This window comes from Microcebus murinus, chromosome 3, assembly GCF_040939455.1.
Source record: "Microcebus murinus isolate Inina chromosome 3, M.murinus_Inina_mat1.0, whole genome shotgun sequence".
NCBI classification, from domain to species: Eukaryota; Metazoa; Chordata; class Mammalia; order Primates; family Cheirogaleidae; genus Microcebus; species Microcebus murinus.
The window spans coordinates 40,181,619-40,206,196 of record NC_134106.1 but is presented as its reverse complement, the minus strand read 5'-3'; the positions used below and the strand labels follow the sequence as shown (position 1 = coordinate 40,206,196).

The window sequence follows — 24,578 nt, the reverse complement described above, 5'->3', positions numbered from 1 at the left end:
CCACCACTGCATTCTCGTGGTGGGAGGTTTCAAGGGCATTTTTATTCTCACAGACACCTTTATATTTGCAATGAAACCTGGGAAAGGCCACACATTAAGAGCTACCATCTCCATGAGGATAAGGCAAGGAGGAGGCAAGGCAGTAGGCTGTGAGAGTAGGCAGGACATGGAGCAGAGGGAGACTGCCCCCCAACTAAGCCCAGACGGATTTTATACTACACTCTGGGGTGAGGACCAAGTTTTTTCATTCATAGCACATGGCCCAAGAAGGGAGGAAGGAAGGTAAATTAGTTTTTTTGGTTTTTTTTTTTCTTTTTTAGAGGAACCTGGCTAGGTATTTTTCTTTTTTAGAGGAACCCAGACCTCTTGCACCTGGTTCTCACTTCACTCTGTAATACTTGCTGAGGGAAACTCATGTTTTTCCTTACGTTCGTGCATTTCACGTATTTTATCTTTCATAGCATGTGTTCTTGGGCTTTAAGCTCCTGGTGCAGCTTTGTTCTAGCAGAATGTCCCAGCTTCTCCCAGACTCTTGACTTGCCCTTGTAGGAAGGATGGTGTCTTCCCCAAGGCCATGGCTGCAAGAGGAGTGCATCCAGTGAACTCAGTCAGCCAGATCAGGACCGGGACACAATGAAGCAGTGGGAGATGTCCCCAGCAGATTCTACTCCCCTCCAATCCAGAGCAAGGGCTGTCTTCAGTTTATCTCTAGGTCTCCACAGAGCACAGGGTCTGTACACAGTAGGCCCTTAATGAGAACATGGGCCTGAGTTGGAGCCTTTCTGTTTAGGTAGTGAGAGGGGAGCACAGCTGCTGTTTTTAGAGAAATATCTTGGGGTGTCACAGAGTGTGAACACTGAAGTGACAAATGCTCTAAAGAATATTTTCATCTTCAGCAGATATCACAAAAATGTTCTGCCGCAGTTTAATCATGAGCTCACCCACAGCAAACAACCCACAAATAACGTCTAGTTCAAGAGGCTTTTCCCTCCTCCATTTGGAATGTGAAGATAGCAGTGCTAGGAAGAGAGAGAGTGCAGGTTTGGGGGACTTGTGAGGGAAGCAAATAGGCAACCTCCCTCCCAGTGTTCATCCAGCACAGTCTCTCTAGACAAGGACCAAACTTTGGGGGCCACGTGGACACAGACTTACTCAGCAAGACACCAAGGAAAAACTGTTTTCCTTACAGGAGAGCCAAAGACCTAGGTTCCAGCCCTAACCCTGCTTGTGAGAACTTGTAAGCAAGTAAGAAGACCTCCTTAGGCCTCAAGAAAAATAACTTGCCCATCTCTTATAAAAGGTTGTTGTAAATAAGGGAAGGAGCAAGATGAAACTAGGTATAGGAGAGCGCTTTGAAAGTTAAAGCAACAAACAAGTGCAAACGCTGCTAGTTGTATAAGGCATTGCTGGATGGTATGAGGGTGGGTAACAGGAGTCATAATTCAGAAAGCACTTTCACCTTGTAATTCACTTAACTTCACAAAAACCCTGCAAAATATTTACTAGTGGTTCCATTTTACAGATGAGAAGCTTGAGTTTCAGAGATGCTGACTAAATTGCCCGAGCTCACGAAATGGGATTAAGAAATTATCTTGGGGCAGAAAGCTCAGGGAAACTGATACTTACTGAGTATCTACTACGTGGTAGACTCTGCACTAAGCATTTTGTTCACATAATTTACCTTCCAATATTCCAAAACAGTGAAGTAGGCATTTCCCCCAATCTACAGATAAGGATTTTAAATCTCAGAGAGGTTATACAGTTGACAGAAATTTCTGGCTTCAGTTCTCAATGCTGACTCCAACCCACTTCACCATTTTCCAACACACTATAGCTAGACAGGTATAGGATGTGGACAAGCCAACATGAATGTGCCCAGTGTTCTGAGCACAACATTGACACCTCATGAACATGTTTGCCAGTTGGGATTTGTTATCTACTTGGGCTAAGTGGAAGTGTACCTAAGAAATAGCTTTCTAAATAATTAATATTAGAAATGAGTTGTGGAGAAGGGTGTGCAAACTGTTTAAAATATCAACTCTTTTGTGACTCCCATATGTAATTGTAAAGTATGTGCTTGCAAATTGGTAGCTTGATTAAAGTTATTCTTACATCGGTATCCAGGAAGGTCCCAAAAGGTTGCCACTTGGCAACACTGTTAGCTCTAAATCTAACCTGGAGAGATCTTTAGGTTTTTAAAGTTCTTATATAGCCAATGTAGTATAATAGAACCAAGAGGCATGGGAATTAGAATACCCGGGTTCAGATTCCATTTCTTTCACTTTTTATCAGACACATTAACTTAAAATCTCTGAGCCTCCATTTCCTTATCTATAAAATGGAGCTAATAAATAATATACATTCCTCATGGGGTTGTAGGCAGGATTAAGTGACTTTAATAGAGGTAAGGCATTTACAATGGTACCTACCTTGTGGTAATGTAACAGACAAGTAGTAACTGTTATCCTTTCTGGTTCAAGTCTAGAGATTTGGGCAAGTCATTTACCCCCATGAGCCTTGCCTCTCTTATCAGTAAAATGGTAGTCCTAATTATGCTCACCTTAGAAGCTCACTGTAAAGTCAGATGAGATAATACAAAATAACTTTGTCAGTCGTATGTGTTACCCAAATAATAAGGCAAGGTTATTTCCAAGTCTTTTTTTCTTAGGAGAAAAATCCGGGTCAGAACTGTGATGTGCATAACCAGTTCCTAGTTAACTTCCCAATTAGCAGTCTTCCGGTCTATTGTCACTTTAGCCAGCCTAAGTCAGACACTGGTTACTGTGTCCCCAAACTATAGGGGGCAGCTATGAAACTTGCTACATGGTGTTTTCAAAATCCCTCTTTCAACCTAAATGAAGCAGCAAGAAATCCCCATCCTCTCCATGGTCGGGGAATAGGAAGGGAAAAGTCGTAGCTGTCTCCAGAAACCCTTCTTGCAATGTCTCTCCCCAAATTTAACTCTCCATATCATTTTCATGCCCAGTGTATATGAGAGGGTAAGAATTGTGGAACCAGTTTCCAGAAACCTGGAACGTAGCATCTCAGGTAGCTTAGCATCATAGGGAAAACTGAACGTGACATCCTGCTATACCCAGCTCTGCCCTACCCACAAAAGTATCCTATAGCATGCTTTAACATAAAGGACAAATAGCTCTATTTTTTTATATTCGGGTCAGGCCTACTTTTTTATATTCAGGTCAGTTATAGCAACTCTAATTGTTGGACTAAGTAGGAATCTGATCTTGTGACTGATATCCTATACAACTCTAGGTGAATTATGCAGTCTCTTGCTTTATCTCTCCTGGTTGAAATCTAGGGAAGTCCATCCTAAAATGTCCAAAGTACTAGTAGAATGTAAACCAAACTTCACTTGACACAGTCTGCCCATTCACCAATATAGTTCTTATTTTCTGTATTGTAAACTTCCTGATGTGCATAAAGGTAGAGGAACAGAGAATGTGGACTAATAGAATCCCCTGCTTAAGAGAGAGTTTGCCAACCATGTCCTAACAGTATAATAATAACATTTGTAGAGAATTCGTCTATAGTAAAGAAAAAATACTTGACATAAATGCTTTAGCTTCTACTATGGCTTCCAAGGTTGAACTGAGAAACGCCAAACTCAGGAGATAAGTCTAGTAAAGAGGGAGTCCTACGTCATTATGTTTGGGAAAAGCTTATTTCGTTCTCTTGGACATTTATAATAAATATCATCATCATAAAGGCTCTGAAAACCCTGCAGGAAAGAAACTGTTTAACCTTATTAACCCAGAACCACTCAAAATTATTAGACTATTCTAGCTTTAATTTGTAAACAAAGCATTTATACCCTCTGGAAACACAATTTCTAGAGAAACAGTTTCTAAATTGGAAGGTATCTTAGAGGTCACAGAGCCCAAGTCCCTCCTCAGCAATTAACTCTTCCATACAGTTTCTGGGATACATTTCAAGAGGTAGGGAACCAAGTGTTTAGCAGTACGATGCACTCTTCTATTGGGAAACTTAGACTCTGTCACTAAGGTAAGCCAGATAATGGTACGAGCATAAGCTTTAGATTCAGAAAGATCTGGATTCAACCTCTAGCTCTGCCTCTCTTAATGTGGCTTTGACAAGGTTACTGGACCTCTCTCCACTGAGCATCCTCAACTCTGATATGAGTATGGTAATGATACCTTTCTCCTAAGGTAGTGGAGAGGAATAAATAAAATAATCGATGATAAGTGCTTGGTGTGGTACCTGGTACATAGGAAGTGTTCAATAAATGTTGGCCATTATTATTATGAATCCTATATCTACTTTCCAGAACAGAACAGCACAAATCTATTACCATTTCCACCTGGCAGCATTTCAACATCACAAGCTTGTCTTCCAAGCCAAATATCTTACACATTAAATAGTATGGTCTTAATTCCTCACCCCATGAACCAAAAAAAATATTTGAGCATATATCTCAAGTTAAATTATAAAGTAGATACATATATGACTATAGCATTTTGTGTACTTCCAAACATACACAAAAATATTTTAAAACATGAAATAAAGATAAATAATATGCTTCCTATATTTTCATCTTCTCTATAACCCTAACCCTAACCCTAACCCTATTAGATGTTAATGGTTGTCAAAGCTGTCAAAACTTCACTAAACTAGGCAGATCCAATGGAAGAAAAGCTTCATAAATACATTCCCTGGATCATCATTCTTAGTGTTCAATTCTATACTCTTTTTATGCAAATATTTGTATGATATTCAGTCAGTAAATTTCCTCCCCTAATGTCAGTCAGATGTTCTTCCAAACTATCTGGAAGATACTGAATTTTTATATTTTTAATGAAAGCATTCAAAACCCCATGAAAAACTGGTTAGAAAATTATATTTTCTTATTTTTTAAATACGTGAATAAGTTTTCATACATGATGACATACATCATTTTTAGCAATAAATTAACCATTTACACACATTTTTCCCAAATGCTCTCTCCATTGCATAGATTTCTTTCAAATGCTGTTGCCTTATTCCTCATTGTTAATATATCACCTTTTCCTTTAAAGAACATATCAAATGTGTCTAATTTGAAAATATCTGCTTTGTAGCATTATTTCTGACAGCCATTTGTCATCATAGGAAAAGTCAACAAATTGTCTTGTCTTTTTGTAAAAATAAATGTGCAAGTCATCTTTGTCAACTCTATAGTAATTTTCCCTGACTTCGGCAAATCTCTAAGTGATAGTATGATCCTGACCAGAAAAAGCCAGGGCCTACCCCAGAGAATAAGAATCAGACAGGTGAGAAGGTTAATCCAGGCAAGTTTATCAGAAGGAAGCAGGGGACAATTGGCGAACAGGGGCAGGAGGAATCTGGGAGCTCCACTGTGGCTTCCAGTGTTTGTAGCAGAGCTCTAGGAGCCTCGGGCAGCAGGTAACAGACCAGTTCACTCAGGTGTCATGGAAGTCCTCAGACATGGAAACAGCATTTCGGTACCCAAGAGAACTGGGGAAATGCCAGACATGACCCAGGTCCTAGTAGAACCAAGCAATCAGACAGGATCTCAGACATGGCAACTTGAATACAGGCTGGAGCATGGCCACAGCAATAGCAGTGCCTGGACATGGTGCTAAGTTTTCCCAGAAAGTAAATCTTTTCATTTTCCTGCATAAAAGATGAAGGATCTGAGTCCTAGAGACTTCAACTAACCCCTAAGGCCACACATCTTAAAAAAGGGTTAAAGACAGAGTTTGAACCCCGATCATCTGGCACCAGAGTCACTGCCTTTGAAGCTATGCTACATGCCCTGCTCAAAAACAAAGGCTGATTGCTGAAATGAGACACTAGGTCGAAATAGAATCAGCAGCCAAGCCTATATGACTGACCTCTTGGAAATACTGCTCTTGTGCTCCTTAAATTTCCCCTCATTACTAAGGAGTCTAGTTTCCAAGGAGACTGGAACAACCAGTCCCAGTTAAATGAGAGTTAGATCCAGTTTTAAAGACATGAGATTGGGAAGACAGGAAACCAGCATCTCCTATCATCATACATAATTCCTTACACAAAGTCATTTTACAGGGAGAAAAACTGAGACTCTGAAAAGGAAAGTGAACTGCTCAGTGTCATCCAGCTAGCTAGGGGGGCAGCCCTCAAATCCATTCTCCAACCTTAAGTCTAAGGCCCTTCTCATTGTACCACAGCTTCTAACACACTCTGCAGTCTCACCCCAAGATTCTGTGATACTGTCCTTAGCCATATTTTTATTTAATGATTCAGAAAGCATATGCTAGTATCTTATCATGTTGTATACAGATATGCAAATTCCCATTTAAAATAGAAATCTCAACATTAAGCCTCATTAAGGAGTCTTTTCACATACATTTGATCCTCAATATTCCATATTTGTTAATTCACCTATTTGCTAAATTTATACCCCAAGCACTTTTGCATTATTCTTGGACATGCACATGTGCAGAGAGGCAAAAAAATGTATCTGACACACATTCCCAACTGAGGTTGAATAAGTCAATAGTCTGCCTTCTTGATTCAGCTCTCATACTATAAACAAGTGTCCTTTGCATAGTCTACTTAGTAATGGATTTTTTCATGTTTGTGCTTTTTGTTGGTGATTTCACTATTTAAAGTGGCCCCCAAGAGTAGGGCTGAAGTGCTGTCTAGTAGTCTTAGCCTAAAGAAGGACTGATGTGCCTTCTGGAGAAAATATGTGTGTTAGATTAACTTCCTTCAGACATGAGTTATAGTGCTGCAGGCCATGCATCCCATGTTAATAAATCAATATATATTAAATAAGGTGTCTTTAAACAGAAACACCATGAAAAAAGGGTAACATATTGAGCAAACCATGACAAGAATGTTGTGACCAAAGGCTCATAGGAATCTAAACTTGCACTTCCCTAGGGTCAACGATTCATCAATGCAGTGTTTGAGGTGACTGCATAGAACGTAACTGCTGTAACAGGAACCAACTATTCTTACCCATCACTGGCCTAACTTCTTCCAGAATGGTCAGGAGGAAGCAGTCAACTTCAATTTTATGTAGGAACTTTAAAATTATAAAAAAAATTAAAAAATAAAAGATTCAAACAGCTTAAAAGCAAACAAATTCTATTATAGGAAACCAATTAGAAGGTAGAGAAAGGAGTTCAGCTTCAAACCCTCAGCCTTGGCTACTGGGAAACGTTCTTTGGCAAAAAAACGATAAGCTGAGCACACGTACCCTGCTGGCAGCATCCACTCCCTAAATCGAATTTGCCTACAGCATCAATGGTCTGTTCAAGCCACAGCAGGAAATGCGGCTGCCTCAGGTCCTGGATTAAGAGAGAGCTGGTTTAGATTGATCATTCCGTGCCCCCTGGTGGAGTTTGGGTGGAATAAAGAATTGTATTTTTGGTTGGCATGTATGATAAGGGATAAGGGATATCTTGTCTTTTTTCCTGACTTACTTTTCTCAGTCCAGTGGGTTTAATATTTACCTCTGCAGGAGGTTCTTGATAACCACAGAGTGGTTTGGCTTCTTGTTACTGTGAAGTTCGGAGGTGGTAATAGGCTGGTGAGAACATGGGCCACCTCTGCTCAGGGAACCTCAGAGTCTTCTTGCTTCCCCTTTCAGCACCCTAAAGCACCTTCCAATGCTGGTCCATCAAGCCCACACTTTTCTACCTAGCTTTAAAGTTTCTTGAGATCATGCCTCCTCCCCTCCATTTTCCTCTGTTTCCCTATCCTCCCACCCACCTCCTGTGGTCTAGCTATGCACATTTACTACTCAGTTTAGGCCAGAAGACTCTGTATTCTCTAATATATATGGTTTTTTGTTCCTCCTGTAAGCAGTCCTTCTCAGCTACTCCAGCCCACATTGCTCTCCCCTTCTCTGAATTCTTAAGGCACTCACAATCAGTAGCACACAGTTTAGCACTAGACCATTCAGAGTGTCTCTTCTGTGCCAGGCTTCTCAATTCATTTGCAAGCTCCCTAAAACCAGCAACACAAGCAAACACAGACCCTGTTAATTTAAGAAAAAAAAAACAAGAACCCACCAACATCACTGATGATAAATGAAAGTATTAATACGTTTTAGGGTAATGAGCATCAGAGCCACAGGGCCACCTATTCATGAAAGGCAAGTATATTATCCTGTGGCAGGATAGGTGAGAATTGGGTTCCCAGCAATCACGGGGACCCCAAAGAAGTTCATCCTGACAGGAGAGGTGCTCATTTTCATCATTGCAACCTAAACATTAGGGACAATGAGGCAGGCATGAAAAAGTGCTAACACCAGCTTAGAATGTGAAACTGGCCGTTGAGAGGGAAAATTCTGAGCCAGTTACCTTTCCTTAAAAGACCCATTTTCAGATCTTAAATTTGCTGACATTTTACCCTCAGGCTTTAAACTGTTTTTTGAAGACAAACCATGGTTGAGTGAATCAAAATAATTTTGCAGCAAACAGTCATTTGACCAAAGCAAACCCATTGAGACATAGAGTTCATAGCTGATTACTCACTTCCAGTCTCCATCAGACATGAATTTATTGATCACAGGGGAAAAATGAATTGAAAACTAAGTGTTCATCCCAACTCTATTTCCTGTGTTATCTTGGGGTTATAGAGAGTCTCCGCTACAGAGTTATCACCAATAATCCATCTCACTAGATGGTCACTAGATCTTTTTAAGTGTCTTAAACTCAGCACTACTAGAATAATTTTAGCCATTTTTGCAATGTGTTTTCTTTCCTATAAAGACCAACAATTTCAATGTGCATCTACAGATATATATATTCCATAAGTATAGTGGCTATGGAAGCTCATGCTATTGATGTTAAATGATATATCTGTTCCATTCTTACTGAGCAATCGTGAATTTTTCATTTCTTCAATTATATAAAACTCTTATTCACTAAGAAAGATGAGCAAGTTGTTACCCATATAATGTCAAATCAGTTAGGTGTAATGAACATAGGTAATGAATAATTCCTTGTGAGCTCATCTCTTCACAGCACATAGCACATTACCTGGCATAAAGAGCTTGGTAAACATCAAGTACATTATATGTGCCAACCACTATGCCAACAGTGGATTTTCAGGGAAAACATGAATCCTACCCTCATATGATTCACAATCTGGTTGAGGGGACAGATATTGGAAAAATAAACACAAAATAATATATATCTCAGAATTTTGATAAATGCTAAAAAGCTCTAAAAAGGATATAGTTATACCAGAAATAAATCAGGGGGCCTAATTTCGATCGGCAGACAGGGAGTTCCTCTCTGAAGAAGTGGCATTTGTAAGTGAACTCTGAAAAATGAGTTACATTTGGCCAGGTGGGAGCCTTCCAGATAATCACATGCACTTACCTAGAGACAGGGAAGAACTTAATGTGTCTGAGAGACAGGCACTGGGGCCTAAGTGCATTGGGGAAATAGCATGAGATAAAGGTGCAAGAGTAGGCAGTAAGGAATATAAATTGTATGCTAAGTGTTATGGAAAAGAATGAAAGCCTTAGCAGCAAAAAACTATAGCAATCTGATTTACATTTTTTAAAAGCATGTTCTGTGTGCTGAATGGAGAATAGGTTGGAAAGGACAAGATTAAATATGTGCAAAGCACGAGACTATTGCAAAAATCCAGAGGCAGGAGGAGGGTAGCTTATTTTTGAGTGTTGTCAGTGGAAATGGAATTAAGATATATTTTGGAATTAAGAGGACTTTGAGATGGACTAGATATTAGAGAGTGAGGAGGAAGAAGCTGACTTTAACCGTCATTCTTCTAACAAATAATTGAAGGATGCCAATACTATCTATAGAGAAGAACTGAAGAGGAGCAGTTTGGTGGAGGTAACAGTAGGGGGAAAGAAGTCTAGTTGGCTACATCAATGAGACATTCAGGGGGATATGTGAAGTAGCTTTAATTAGCGATATACTACAGAGATCAGATGGCACGTTTGAATCTAGGAGCCCCAATATTGACACTACTTAAAACCTTGGGAAATGAGATTTACCTAGTGAGACTATAGAGAAGAAAAAGCAAAAGGCCCAGAGTACAAATAAAGGAAGAGGAATAAAGAATGCTAAAAAGGAGTAACAGAGGAAAAGGAGGAATAAGGGAAGAGTGCAAAATGACAGAAACCAATAGAAAAGAGAGACTGGCAAAGAGTACTGAAGGATCCAGAAGGTCTAATAAATTACCAAATCTATTGAACACTTTAAATTCTTTGTGGGTTGATGGGTTTTTGGCATGACAATTATAGTTTCAGTGAAGTGGGAGCAGGTGGAAAATGAATGGGATATGAGAAAATGAAGACAGAGTTTATAAGACAGCTCTTCTAGAAAGTTTGCTATGAAAGAAGGAAGAGAAATAGGGCATTGAACTAAGTGAAAGCCACCAGACTCAAAGGTTACATTCTAGAAAATTCCCCTGATAAGACATTTTAGAAAAGGCAAAATTACAGGAACAGAAAACTGATCAGTGGTTACTAGGGATAGGAAGTACATGGAGAGGTTAATTACAAAGGTAAACACAAGGGAATTTTGAGAGCAATGGCACTGTTCTATATCTGGATTGTGCTAGTGGTTACACAGCTATATGTATTTGTCTTAACTCAGAGACCTCTACACCAAAGAGTTCATTTTTCTGTATCTAAAGTTTTTAAAGTGAATTAGCAACATAAAAAAATTCTCCAAAAAGTATATTAATAACCTCTTTCCCCAAATAAAAAGGAAAGGGAGATCCACCCAAAGGACTATTAAAATGATCAAAAGAAGAGTGGACCGAGATGGGTTCTCTGTGGATCATTGGGAACCAAGAGGGAATGAAACATCTGAGAACCATTACAGAGAACCCATAGACATCCACCAACTTTCTCAATATAGAGGCAGAGAATAAGATACCAAATCTACTTTAAAGTGATAAACTCAAAGACTTTTGGTCCTTCACAATGATAAGTATGTTAGTGAAGGTTCTTTATGTTGCAAGCAAAAGCAAGACCAACTCCAGCTTAGGTAAACCACACACAGAAAAAGGGAAATGGGAGTGGAGAGGTATTAGAAGGATTTCAAATAACTCACAGAACTGAGGGAAGTGCTGAAGAACAATGTGTCAGATGATTCTCATGTGTCACTTAAAAACCTTCACCACTGCTGAGGCAGCCAGTTCCACCCAAATTTTATCCAGCTTAATGAAGGTATAACTGTACATCACTCAGCCCTGCCTTGGACACCTCCCTTTTCTGGCCCAGGGGCTTCTTGTGCACCATTGTAAGAGATGCTCATCAGGAACTCGCTGGCTACTCACAAAGGTGCAAGCCAGAAGTGGGGAGTTAACACCATGGGGTCACCTTTGATCAAAAATAAAAGTCTCTGGGTAAATACTTCCCCTCACTACTCTCCCCTACTTGGATCAATAGTTCCAAGATCCATTTTGAAAATCTCTTAAGTCAAGTCCTTGGGATTTAGGACCAATCACCAGTAGTGAGTGATAGCCAACTCAATAACTCATCCTTCTATTGATTAGCTTTCTTCCTTCCCTGTTTTACTCCCCTGCCCTGAATGCTCTGAACTCATGTTATCAAATATATTACCCGCAGCCAGATTTCATCATAGGTCCTGCTTCCTGGGAAAGGCAGACTAAGACAACCAGGGAAGGATCCAGGGTAGGTCTGGAATTTCAGCAACAGGAATTTATGACAATCCCTTAAGGGTGGTAGCAGCAGAAAACTCACCTCTAACTTGCCTCTAACCACTTTCCAGGAGAGAGTCTGATTGGCCTTGCTCAGGTCACTTGCACACACATGGACTCTCATGCTCTAATCCCAAGAGAATCACTTGGCATGGGGAAGGGGCAGTTCTTCAAAGAGTATGAAAAGGTTGGATGTAAGGAACAAATTAGGAAAATTTTGTTCTCTAGTTAGAAGTTCCTTTTGGGATCATATTAATTTATCAATTTTTTTAAATAATGTATTATACAATGTGGCATCCTAGTCCCCTTGTGCCTGAAGCGTAAGTTTCTTTTCTCTAAGGAATCCGTGACTTACTAGACCCTGCAGAGAATCTTAAAACAGAAAACATAAGCATAATTCAGGTACATTATGGGTTTTTATAGATTTTTCTGATGGTTCAAAATTGATATGTTGATTTTGTGAAGTTCATACTCTAAAAATTGTTTAAATAGCCAGCTTCCTTTTTACTTACTCTCATCTTGTCTCTCTCTAGGTTAATATCCAACACAGGTATTAAGCATTTGCCAGCTGTTCACAAGATTCAATCCCTCCAAAAGGTTTTACTGTAAGTTTTTCCTTGAGCACTTAGCAACACTTTACTCAGTAGCTGTCCTGCCCAGCAGTGTCCTGGGGCTCTAATATGCATTGTGTAGTCTGCATCCTCCAAAAGCGTTACTCTGGTTAGGCAGAGATAGGAAGGCAAGCAGTAAGGTTCTGGGTTTTACTTGCAGGCCAGTGAGTCCCAGTTTGGAGGAAGTCACAGACTCCTCAGTAAGAGTGTTGTCCACAGAGCCAGGTTATAGTAAAATCTTCAAGTCAAACCTTTTTTCACTTTAGAAAGAAACTATCTGACAAACAAGTCCATACCAACATATTAGTTACAGGATATGTTTGCCTTTTCCTGAAGCATCTTGGTTATGTTGAAAGATGAGGAGAAAAGGCAATGTAGAATGGTGACTATTTCCAATAGTGAAATTACAAGAATATGGACAGATCCAAAAAGAAGCGGCAGGGAAGGGGTATAAGGAGCTAGGGAGGGAGGTGGGGGGGGGGAGAAAGAGAAAGAGAGAATCTTTCAGAATTTCTCAAATTGTTCCGAGCTTTTACTACATTACTTCTACAGTTCCTTTTACATTTATATATTAGATCAGACCTAACAGGGAAGTTTGATAGGAACTTGAGGAATACAAATAGAAAAATGACAATTTCCCCATCCTTTCATTCAGAGAAAGAAAAATCAATGATAAAATTTTTCCATGACCCAAGGAGAACAGAAGGAAAGAAACTAGCTGTAAGAAGGGGGATTGAGATGGAAGGAAGAAGGCTGCTCAACTAAGGTGAATAGAGAAATTTGGTATGGATGTGAAAGGTCAGCTTAGGTGTTCTACACTGAGCCAAGACCAATGATGGAGACAAAACTAATAAATGAGTATGTTAGAAAGAACTTTAACACAGTGAAATTAGCTAAGAAAATCTTCAAAGAGAAAAGATATCGTATGTCTACAAATCCATTTTGAAGAAGAATGGACATTCCAGAGTTAAGTTAGAGGCCATCTATTTCCCAAACTTTGAGATTATTATACTCTGAACAGTAACTAATTGTATTAAATCATGACCTCAGCTAAAGATCACATCATGCCAAGTAAACTAGATGTGGGAAGGTTACATGAGTGGAATTAATATGAATATTTGTTCTTTCTTCTAGAGACATTCAAGATAACATAAACATCCACACAGTTGAAAGAAATTCTTTCATGGGGCTGAGTTTTGAAAGTGTGATTCTGTAAGTAAGGAAAAAAATCCGACAGAATAACATTTTGATTTTTCACTTAATGATCTTTTATAATGGGATGCTCCTTTTTTGTTTGGGTAACTTTGGCATTTCACCATTTAAATCTGTGTTTTTCTTTCATCTTTACATTTCAGAATCACAACATGAAGTCATGTTAATAATTTATGATTCTGTGGTGCAATTCAAGTATTTAAAATTGCTCTTTGAATGATGGTCTCCTGTGATGCAACATCTGTTCCAAAGGACAGAATAACGCATGCATCAATGAAGCTAGTTATTGCCTGGCAAGTCTTTTGTTGCCTAAAAAAAAGATCAGGAAGGAGGCAGAATAGGGAAGATATGGCTATTTCCTCATAACCATGTTAAACAGCTCCTGTTCAGGCCCACGCTGAGCATAAGATGACTTCTCATTTTCTTGGAATAATCACAGTTTTTAATGAGCTTGAGTTATTCTCTCTGACTTTTGGGAAAGTTTTTAAATACACTCTGTGTCGTTAATGAACCACCTTCTAATCTTGTGTGCTGGTGGCCAGTGTGGCAGTTTACTGACTCCTGGATGACAAAGACATGTGGCCCTGTGGGCTACCATGTATTCATGGGATCCATGCAAGTGAGATGCACAGAATGACATTTTGGCAACCAGTAATTGCAAATTACATCTGTAAGATAAGAAAAGTATTTTATCTTTCTATTTTACAAACTATTGCATTTTAAAAATATATATACCAATATCAGTTTTTAAAATATGTACAAAAGGTAAGTTCCAGTTCAAAAAGAATTGTAGTCCTTTTCAAAGCAAGTATTTAATTCAGAGACTCAGCTGTTAAGAGAGAGAGAGGGAAATAGTAGACAGAGATGATACATTGATGAGTAAAGCTAAGCACAATATTTGACGTTAATTACTTACAGAGAACAAAGGAAAAGGTTTGAAAACAGATTAGCATAGAAATGGAATGTGCGAAGCAAAAAATAAAATTAAATCAAAAGCATGTATTCAGAGTACCTAGTATTAGAACCAAAAAAATAGGTGAATAATATGAAATCCTTTCACTTAAGCTCATGGTATTTGTGGTAAATGGTGGGGTGGGTATGTGTGTTGAGATGAGGTGATGGGGGCCTGGAAACGTGAGAAAGAGAAAGAAAAAGAAACTAATTGAAATACAAGCAGAATGAATGGTGTGCAATATAAAAATAAGCAATTGTCCTAAGAGTAAAGAAGGAACAATTTATTCTGACTAGCCTGTAATATGAGGGTTAAAAAAGTTAAATAAGGGAAAGAAAGCTGAGGAAAAGAGGTTGTGTTTGAAATGGGCTTTAAAAGACGAGGGGTAGTTAGCTTGTGAGTTGGCAAAGGGCAAACAAAGGAAACAGAATAATCAAGGACATGAAGGTTAAAAACAAAAATAATAATACAAAGAGCTTTTAGAAAATGGTGAGTACATGAGTGAGGAATGCTGGCTTGCTGGATTGTAAAACAAAACAGTGAAAGGATTCCTGAGCTACAGCATGGATGGAGATTAGTGATAAATGGCATCAGTTGTACCTGGGTGTTTATCTTTCTTTGAATCTTACTCAAAACCTGTCATTTTTAAATATAGTGACTTAAAATTAATGTTATAATGTGGCAAATAAATAAATATTTTCATATAAAATATATAATTAGTAGGAGTCTCACAGTTTTGTACATTGACATGCATTTTTCCCCCAAACCATAAGACTTTTTAAGCTACCTAGTCTCAACTCTCCCCAACTGGGGGCAAAGAACCTGATGAGATAACTTCTGATGTAGCCTTGCAAACCAAGTGCTATAAAAGAAACATGTAGATCCTGTCCACTCTTCACTAACCCCTATTCATGGATAATGTGATTCCCCACAATTTAGGAATACACTTTTCAAGAGAGGATAATTTTCTTTTAACAGTCAATGCTTCTCACACATGTCCCTAAAGGATAAATTCCTATTTGTGAGAACAACATCTATTTTTCCTACTTTGGCTGTCCCTTAATCCATAGACAATAAAATCAGAAGATTCCTACTCAACATAGCTTAAGTCTCCAGTTGGTCTTAGTTTGGGTGCTTTATCTGATGCAGGGGTACTTTAATCCAGCAGGGACATCCAAGTGCACTCAAGGAAAAAAGCATGGCTAAAATGGCACTGATGATTAACAAAGCTTTCTATCAATAGCATTTTCCAAAATTCTGAGGCCTCAGAGACCTTCCCCACTCCCACTCTGCCCTGGCAAGCAGATTGCCTGAATAGGGGAAGCACCTAGCTATGGCCAACCAGGAGAATGGCCTAATTCAGAAGAAATAAAATGAAGAGAGATCCCAGCACACTCTTGAGTCTTGTTTCACATGTCGGCTTCCACCTCCCTTGCCTGCCCCTCAGTGAGTTTTAATTGGCCAGGTCCCCCAGCACCTTCACTCTTTAGGATAGGGCAGAGTGCTTCTGTAGCCTCCTGAGCCTCTGCTGAGTAAGCACACTGGTCAGGAAACAGAAAGATTAAGGTATGCTCCTGCTGTACTTACTTCTTAGCTGATGCTTTGCCCAGCTAAGGAGACATCATCATCTGGTTTTAAAATAGGTTCTACGTCTCTTAAGAGACCAGAAGTGCACTTACTAAATGTTAGCTTCCCTTTGTCAGTAGTTTGAGACTCCTATAAAGCCTAACATAAACCCAAGGCCATCAGTTCTGGACATGAATTGTTTCTCTTTTATTATTTCAAAATATTAACAGGGTACAAATGTTTTTGGTTACATGGATCACTTTTCTGATGCCTGAGTCAGGGCTATAAATCACCATTCACTATTTACTGTACCCGTTAGGTAGGTTTTTGCCTATCCCTCACCTCTCCTCTACTTGATTTCCAGTGAGTTTTACTTCCATCTGTGTACATGTGTACTCATCACATAGTTCTAATTTAATAGTGAGGACATATGGTGGTTATTTTTCCATTCTTTAGATACTTCACCTAGGATAATGACCTCCAGTTCCATCTAGATTGTTGCAAAAGGCATTGATTTGTCCTTTTTATGTCTGAGTAGTATTCATAGTATACATATTCCACATATTGTTAATTCACTCATGAAATGATAGACACTTGAGTTGATTACACATCTTTGCAATTGTGAATTGTGCTGCCATAAACATTCTAGTGTAGGTGTCTTTTGGATAAAATGAATTCTTTTCTTTTGGTATAATACCCAGTAGCAGGATTGCTAGATCAAATGGAAGTTCTACTTTCAGTTCTTTGATGAATCTCCATACTGTTTTCCGTAAAGGTTATACTAGTTTGCAGTCCCACCAACGGTGTAAAAGTGTTCCTTTCTCTCTGCATCCACACCAGTGTCTATTGTCATGGGACTTTTTAATAAAAGCCATTCTAACTAGGGGAAGGTGATATTTCATTGTGGTTTTAATTTCTTTCATATCCCTGACAATTAGTGACATTGAGCATTTCTTCATACATTTGTTGGCCATTTGTCTATCTTCTTTTTAAAAGCTTCTATTCATGTTTTTTGCCACTTTTTAATGTGATTGTTTGATATTTTCTTGCTGATATTTTCTTTGCTTGAGTTCTTTGTGGATTCTGGTTATTAGCCCTCTATCAGATGTATAGCTTGTGAAAATTTTCTCCCATTCTGTAGGTTGTCTATATTTGCTCTGTTGATTACATTACCTGGTCAGAAATTTTTAATTTAATCAAGTCACATTTATTTTGGTTGTTGCTGTGATTGTCATTGGGTTCTTCTTCATAAATTCTTTGCATAGGCTGATATCTAGCAGAGCTTTACCTACATTTTCTTCTACAATTCTTACAGTTTCATGCCTTACATTTAAGTCTTTTAATTCATCTTGAAATAATTTTTGTGAGTGGTGAGAAATACAGATCCTGTTTCATTCTTCTGCATGTGCCTATCAAATTTTCCCAGAACCATATGTTGAATAGGGCTTTTCCTCAGTGTATATTGTTGTCTGCTTTGTCAAAGATCGGTTAGCTGTATTTGGATGCTTTATATCTGGGTTGTCTTTTCTGTTCCATGGCTCTATGGCTCTATTTTTGTGCTAATACCATGCTGTTTGGGTTATTATAGCCTTATAGCATAGTTCAAAGTCTGGTCATGTGATATTTCCAGATTTGTTCTTTTTGCTTAAGATTGTTTTAGCTATATGGGCTCTTTTCTAATTCCAAATGAAGTATAAAATCATTTTTTATAGATATATGAAATATTAAATTGGCATTTTGATGGGGATTTCATTGAATCTATAAATTACTTTGGGCAGTGTGGACATTTTAACAATGTTGATTCTACTGATCCATAAGCATGAAATATTTTTCCACTTGTTTGTTTCATCTGTGATTTCTTCCCTTAGTGTTTAGTAATTCTCCTTGTAGAAATGTTTCACTTCCTTGTTTAAATATATTCCTAGGCATTCTATTTTCTTTGTTGCTATTGTGAAAAGTATTAGGTCTTTGATTTGATTCTTAGCTTCACTGTTGTTGGTATATAGGAATACTGTTGATTTGCGTACACTGATTTTGTAACCCATGACTTTGCTGAATTTATTTATCAATTCCAGGAGTCTCTTGGCAGAATCTTTGGTGTTTTCTGATATGATATAAAATCATATCAAGAGCAAAGAGTGATAGTTTGACCTCCTTTTTACCCATTTGGATACCCTTGATTTCCTTCTCTTGCCTGATTGCTATGGCTAGGACTTCTAGTATTATGTTGGATAGATGTGGTGACAGTGGACATCCTTCCTTGTCTTGTTTCAGTTCTGAGTGGCAATAATTTCAGCTTTTCCCCATTTAGTATAATGTTAGCTATGGGTTTGTCATATATGGCTTTTACAATTTTTAGATGTGTTCCTTCCTCATTTGTTGAAGGTTTTTATCATGAAAGCATGCTGGAGTTTATTGAATGCTTTTTCTGCATCTATTAAAATGATCATATTGTCTTTGTTTTTGCTTCTGTTTATGTAGTTGATCTCATTTTTTGATTTATGTCCCTGGGATGAAGCCAAGTTGGTCATGGTAGATTTTTTTTTTTTTTTTGATGTGCTGTTCAATTTGATTTGCAAGAATTTTATTGAGGATTTTTGCATGTGTAGTCATAAGGGATATTGATCTATAGTTTTCTTTTATTTGTTGTGTGCTTTTCTGGCTTTGATATCAAGGTGATACTGGCTTTGTAGAATGAGTTCGGGAGGATTCCCCTCCTTCTCAATGTTATGGAATAATTTCATATTCAGTACTGGTACCAGCAATTCTTTGTAGGTCTGGTAAAATTCAGCTGTGAATATGTCTGGTCAGGGGCTTTTATTGGTTGGAAGATTTTTTATTAATGCATTAATCTCACTGCTCATTATTGACCTCTTCAAGAGTTCTATTTCTTCCTGTCTGAGCCTTGGGACATTGTGTGTTTTCAGGAATTTGTTCATTTCCTGAACATTTTTGAGTTTATGTGCATAGTGATTTTCATAGTATTGAGAGATGAAATTTTGTATTTCTAGGGTATCAGTTGTGGTATCTCCTTTTCAATTTCTGATTGAGCTTATTTGCATCCTTTCTCTTCTATTTTTGGTTAATCGAGCAAGAAGTCTATCAATTTTATCTTCTCAAAGAACCAACTTTTTGTTTCATTGATTCTATGTATTTTTTGTTATTGCTTTCCATTTCATTTTGTTCTGCTCTGATCTTAGTTATTTCTTTTCCTCTGCTATGAATTAAGGCTATGAATTTTCCCCTTAGAACTTCTACTGAATCCCATAGATTTTGGTAGCTTTTGTCCCCTTTGTCATTCAATTTGGAGAATCTTTTGCTTTCCATCTTTCATTATTGACCCAATAATTATTCAGCAGCAGGTTATTTAATTTCCATGACTTTGTGTAGAATTGAGTGTTTCTCTTAGAGTTGATTTCTAGTATTATCCCACTGTGGTTTGAGAAGATACATAGTATGATTTCTATTTTTTTGAATTTGTTGAGGTATGTTTTGTGATCTAAGATGTGATCAGTCTTGGAGAATGTTTCATGTACAGAAGAGAAGAATGTATATTCATTGGTTTTTGGGTAAAATCTTCTGTAAATATCTGTTAGGTACATTTTTTCTAGTGTCCTGTTGAAGTCCAGTGTTTCTTTATTCATTTTCTGCTTGGATGATCTAATTCCGTCAGTGGCATGTTGAAATCCCTGGCAATTATGATGCTGCTATTTATCTCTTTGCTTAGATCTAGTAGAATTTTGCTTTATGAATCTTGGTACTCCTGTGTTAGGTATATAAATATTTAGGATTGTTATGTATTCTTGTTGAATTGATTCTGGACATTGTTTTTTATCTGCTGATCTATTTTTGATATATAAAAAAACCATCCCCTCCCCATTTGACAGTATGTGTTGAGAAAATCTATGAAGAGAAAGGGCTACTTTGAACACAATAAATAGTCTATATTTTATTTACTCATAGCAACATCTATTTGCAGGACATACATGTGCAGGAAATATCAATTATCTAGTCTATAGAAAAATAGGTAGAACACATCTAGATTTGCACACCCTTTCTGTCAAATTAAGGGTCAGCCAGCTATACACAACCCACAGGCCAAATCCAGTTCCATGAGCTAAAATAGGAAGTAACAACTCTCAAACTAAATTAAATGAAATTTTACCTCCCCTAAAATTTATAATTTCATAATTTTTAATATTTGACCTGTGTTACCAAAAAGTTATACTCAATTACTATTATGTTTTAAATTTGGTCAATAAAAAATTTGTGGAAATTATTTCCTAAGTACCTACATAATATCCTTGAATTTGACTCTTAGCCCATAAACCCTAACTTTACTATCTGGCTTTTTACGGAAAAAGTCTGCTGAACCCTATGTTTGACCCAAAGCTCTCAGGGATCCTCATCCCACAGGTTAAAGGCATCTGCGCCAATAACTGTCACTAACCTGGAACAGGCTGACAAATAAGTCAGGACTCTGGGAGGGGGGGTCCCTGAGAAAGGGTCTCTGATGGTCTGATGGGTAGGAGGAAGTGGGCATGATGGGGATACATAGCTACTTCCTTCCCATCACAAACCACCAATTGGTTGCAAATGTTTTGAAAGATTTAGCTTGTTCCTTTCTGAATTTTTCAGCTAACTAGTTTTCAAGAGGAGGGAAAAGACGCATAGTTTTTCTCCTGTGATTTTAAGTGTTTTCTAGCTACCCACTGCAGTCCGGGAAAGAGAGTCCTGAACACATAGGAGCTTCTCTGGGTCCACTTTTTGAACAGTGTTGTTTATAAACCCACCAACCCTGACAGGGAAAAGAACCTGACAGCAAAACAAGAGCCAGGTGGTCAGAGGCTCTTCGGGCTAAGCACTCCTGACCTTGGATATCTGTTTTTGTTTTCAGACCCACTCAGAAGCAGAGCAACGCAGAGCTGTGGGCCCAAGGTGTCCTTGGGGTCACCTGTCCAGGCAACCCTGCTCACTGACCTACTTAGCACAATCAGGGTGACTGTTCTACTCCCACCCACCACCTCCCTCGGAGCTTCCTCCCTCGCCCATTCACACCACCTCGCCCTGCCACAGCCCACAGTCTCTGTAATTGATTTCTCTTCCTTTCTGGCTTAACCCAGAGCCACCTCCACAAACCTCCAATAACCAGGTCCCCACGGGTCACAGCAGATGTTCAGGTTGTCTGACAACTTAATTAGATCACTTTTTGATGACAGCCAGGCCTGCTGCTGTGGGTGAGCATGGGTGAAAGGCTTAAAGCCTTAGAGAAAAGTGACACAAAACGTTCTTTCTCTGTCTTATAAACACTTGTTCAATAATTGTATGATTTCTGTTCCTTCAGGATGGCTAATATCTGTCTCCTCCCTCCATGACATCTACTCATGTGTGCAAAAACCTTACAGGATTCAGGCTACTCTGCCAGTGTGCCTTTTTAAAATTAAATCTCATCTACTCCTTTGAATAGGTAATACATGCACATAATACAAACTTTAAAAGTTACAAAAGGTTGTACAGTGATAAATCAGTCTTCCTCACAACCCTGTCCATGAGCTTCAAGGGTGGCACTTTCTTTATGCCACTAACTTGCACTGCCTGACCTTGCCCCGTGCTTCCAATTATGAAATCCCTGTATTGTTTGCATCTGACATTCTTGTTTTTTTTAATGGGCCTTTTATTTCAGATGGCTGAATAAGAATGGGATTCAAGAAATACACAACTGTGCATTCAATGGAACCCAACTAGATGAGCTGTAAGTAGCCTTGACTATTCTTCCAGGCCATTTAGAAGGAAATGGCTCTTACAACAGCAATATTTATATGGCTTTGCATTTTCCTCCTTCTTTCCTCATCTCCATCCCCAGGAATCTAAGTGATAACAATAATTTGGAAGAACTGCCTAATGATATTTTCCAGGGAGCCTCTGGACCAGTCATTCTGTGAGTAGCATCCCCCGTTTCTGTAAGAGCTCAGTTTGTCTAAGTTAGAAGTCAACTCTCTCCACTCAAAGCAGCTTCCAAGATAGGGCTGGCAGTCAAGGTATATTTTTATTCATATCATCTATAAAGATTTATAGGGATAATTTAAGGCCAATCCACAGTCTTTCAATAAAATAGCAACAGTAATAACAACATGCAATGAGCCCTTAACAAGTGGTCAGTGTTTTAAGAAGATGCATTTTTCTCATTTAATCCTTTTCTGTGGTAGGAGCTATTATTCCCATTTTAGAGAAAACTACTTTCTCAGGAAGGGTTAATTAACTCACTCAAGGTCATGCAAGTGTTATGGCAGAGATTCAAAGCTGAACTGGTTTGACCTATGTACACAGTCATAACCACTCTGCAATATGTCTCTTTCCTGGAAATGAAAATGTAGTTCTCCTTCGTCACCCTCAACATCCAGGAATTTCCTTCAACCCACAGGCACATTATTTTGGGATCCTCTTTCCAGCTACCTTGGGTTGTATCCAGTGGCTCATAGCCCTGCATCCACACCTCTCCTACTGTCACTCCTTCACCCCCATCTTTCCCTGGACAAGTGACTTTGCCCCTCTTCTCTCCTTATCTACTCTTCCCCCTCCCATCAAGGATCATTCTAAGTCCCACCTCCTCAGGCCTCTCTCTGACAACCTCAGCCACCAGTGACTTCTTCCTGTGGCTCCCGTAGCCTTTGTGGCATCTTGGAGGGAGAAAATAATCTGCATCACAGTTGCCAAAACACTTTTTAAAAAAATGTGTTCTTCTGGGTTCTTAGCAAGACCTACTAAGTTTGCTAGAGAATGTATTTCAGGAAGAAGAAAAGAACCCAGAAGGCAGATATGAGATGCAAGAAGTAATGGTGAGCAAAGAACTGGATAAACTTGTGAATAAATCTACCTTTACTAGAAGAAGCCTGCCTAAAGTCAGTTCAGGCATTTGGAGCCACTCACCTGAACCTCTTACTTGGCAATCAGCATAGGCATATGTGGTTATCTACCTACCTACCCACTAAACATCGGTCAATATCACTTTTCTTTTCACCAAATAGCTTATATTCTCCTTCAGGCTGGAACCTATGTTCCTCTAGAATTAGACCCTGCGTGGTAGAATGAGAACTCCAAAAATGTTTATTATTGATGATAAAGGGTATATTGTGACCCAGAGATGGGGCTCTGCCCCTTTAAAGAAAGAAATACATGCTTTAAGACGGATTTATCATCCTGACCAAATTTAAAGATTATTCCAGAATGCCTGGCTTGACATAGGCAATCTCTGCAAAAGGAGGTCGTATTAGCACAATTAAAGCACAAGTACCAGAGCCAGATTGCCCTGGTTTAAAACTAGCTCCTTTGCCTAAGACCTCTGTTTCCTTGCCTAAGAAATGGCAAAAACAGTAATGCCTCTTTCCTAATATTGTTTAAAAAATATGTATGTAAATATAGTTGTTTTTTTTCAGTCAGTGAACAGATTTTAAGCACCAGCTCTATGTCATGCCCTATATATAGTACAGGGAACAAAAGAAAGTTCTTCTGCACAGAAAGCTTATATTCCTGTATGGGGGGAGGGCAGAGGGGAGTCAGACAGTAATCCACAACTTAATATATGAGGTCATGTAGGTGCTACAAAGTACAAAGCAGGACACAGGCCTAACAGATGAAGGGGGCTGGGCATATAGTCTACATGCGAGTAGTATGCAAAGTACCTAGAACTTCTGATGCTTAGTTAATGGTCCCCATTCTTTGACTATGGGGAAGACAAATGACCTTTACAAAGTACCTTTGACACCTTTGACCCCCACAATAGCAGTTTGTCAATTTCACTTAGCTAAATGGCCTAAGAGTTTTGAATGTTCTTAAATAGGCACCTCTATCTGCTCATGGCAGAATGTACCAGTGAAAGGGTTTGTTTCCATGTATGACCTGTAACAGGTACAGTATTGAATCCATAGCACATTAACCCACTGGCTGCTCCTGAGAATGTTTAAGACGGACAAGATCCCCAAGTCATTCATTATCCAGCTGAGGAACCAGGGCCTGAGCAGGAAAGTGACCTGTTAAAGATCACACTGCAGCCAAGGCGGCAGAGCTGGGGCCAGAAACTAGGTCTTCTGCCTCACATTCCACATGTTCTCACCATACCATGTTGCCATAAGTAAGTTTAATCAAACATCTAAAAGTTATTCAGTAAGGCCCCTGCAATGGGCTATGAACTGAAATAGAGGGGAAATTAATTATTAACAGCAGCCTCTCAGCCTAAGAACACAAGTCAATGATATATAAACATGGCACAGAAGAACATCTCCTGAGGTTGCATAAGCAGGTTCCAGGCCAAGGCACTGCACAACGTGTCGCATAAGAATGTTTACCAGGGAACACAGAACTCAAATCCCTCAGCCAGCGCTGCTGTGAGCACATCAGATGCAGTTCTGCAGGGCCCTCAAGTTACAGGCCTGTTGTTTTATCCCTTTTACCACAAGTGTATCTCTGGCCAGAATTAAGTGAATAAAATTTACAGAAAATCCAATGGAATTATGAAGCACTTCCCATGACTTAAAAGAGAACAGAGCAATAATATGGCCCCA

General features: G+C 38.8%; 1 protein-coding gene across 1 annotated transcript in view; it reads left to right on the top strand.

Annotated features, from left to right (window-relative positions):
* Positions 1 to 24,578, top strand: part of FSHR (follicle stimulating hormone receptor) — a 209,614-nt gene that overhangs the window by 170,144 nt on the left and 14,892 nt on the right. The window contains exons 5-8 of the mRNA XM_012755341.3: positions 12,213 to 12,284; positions 13,425 to 13,502; positions 21,704 to 21,772; positions 21,884 to 21,958. Coding sequence (XP_012610795.2) covers positions 12,213 to 12,284; positions 13,425 to 13,502; positions 21,704 to 21,772; positions 21,884 to 21,958 — 294 coding nt within the window. The remainder of the gene's footprint in view (positions 1 to 12,212; positions 12,285 to 13,424; positions 13,503 to 21,703; positions 21,773 to 21,883; positions 21,959 to 24,578) is intronic.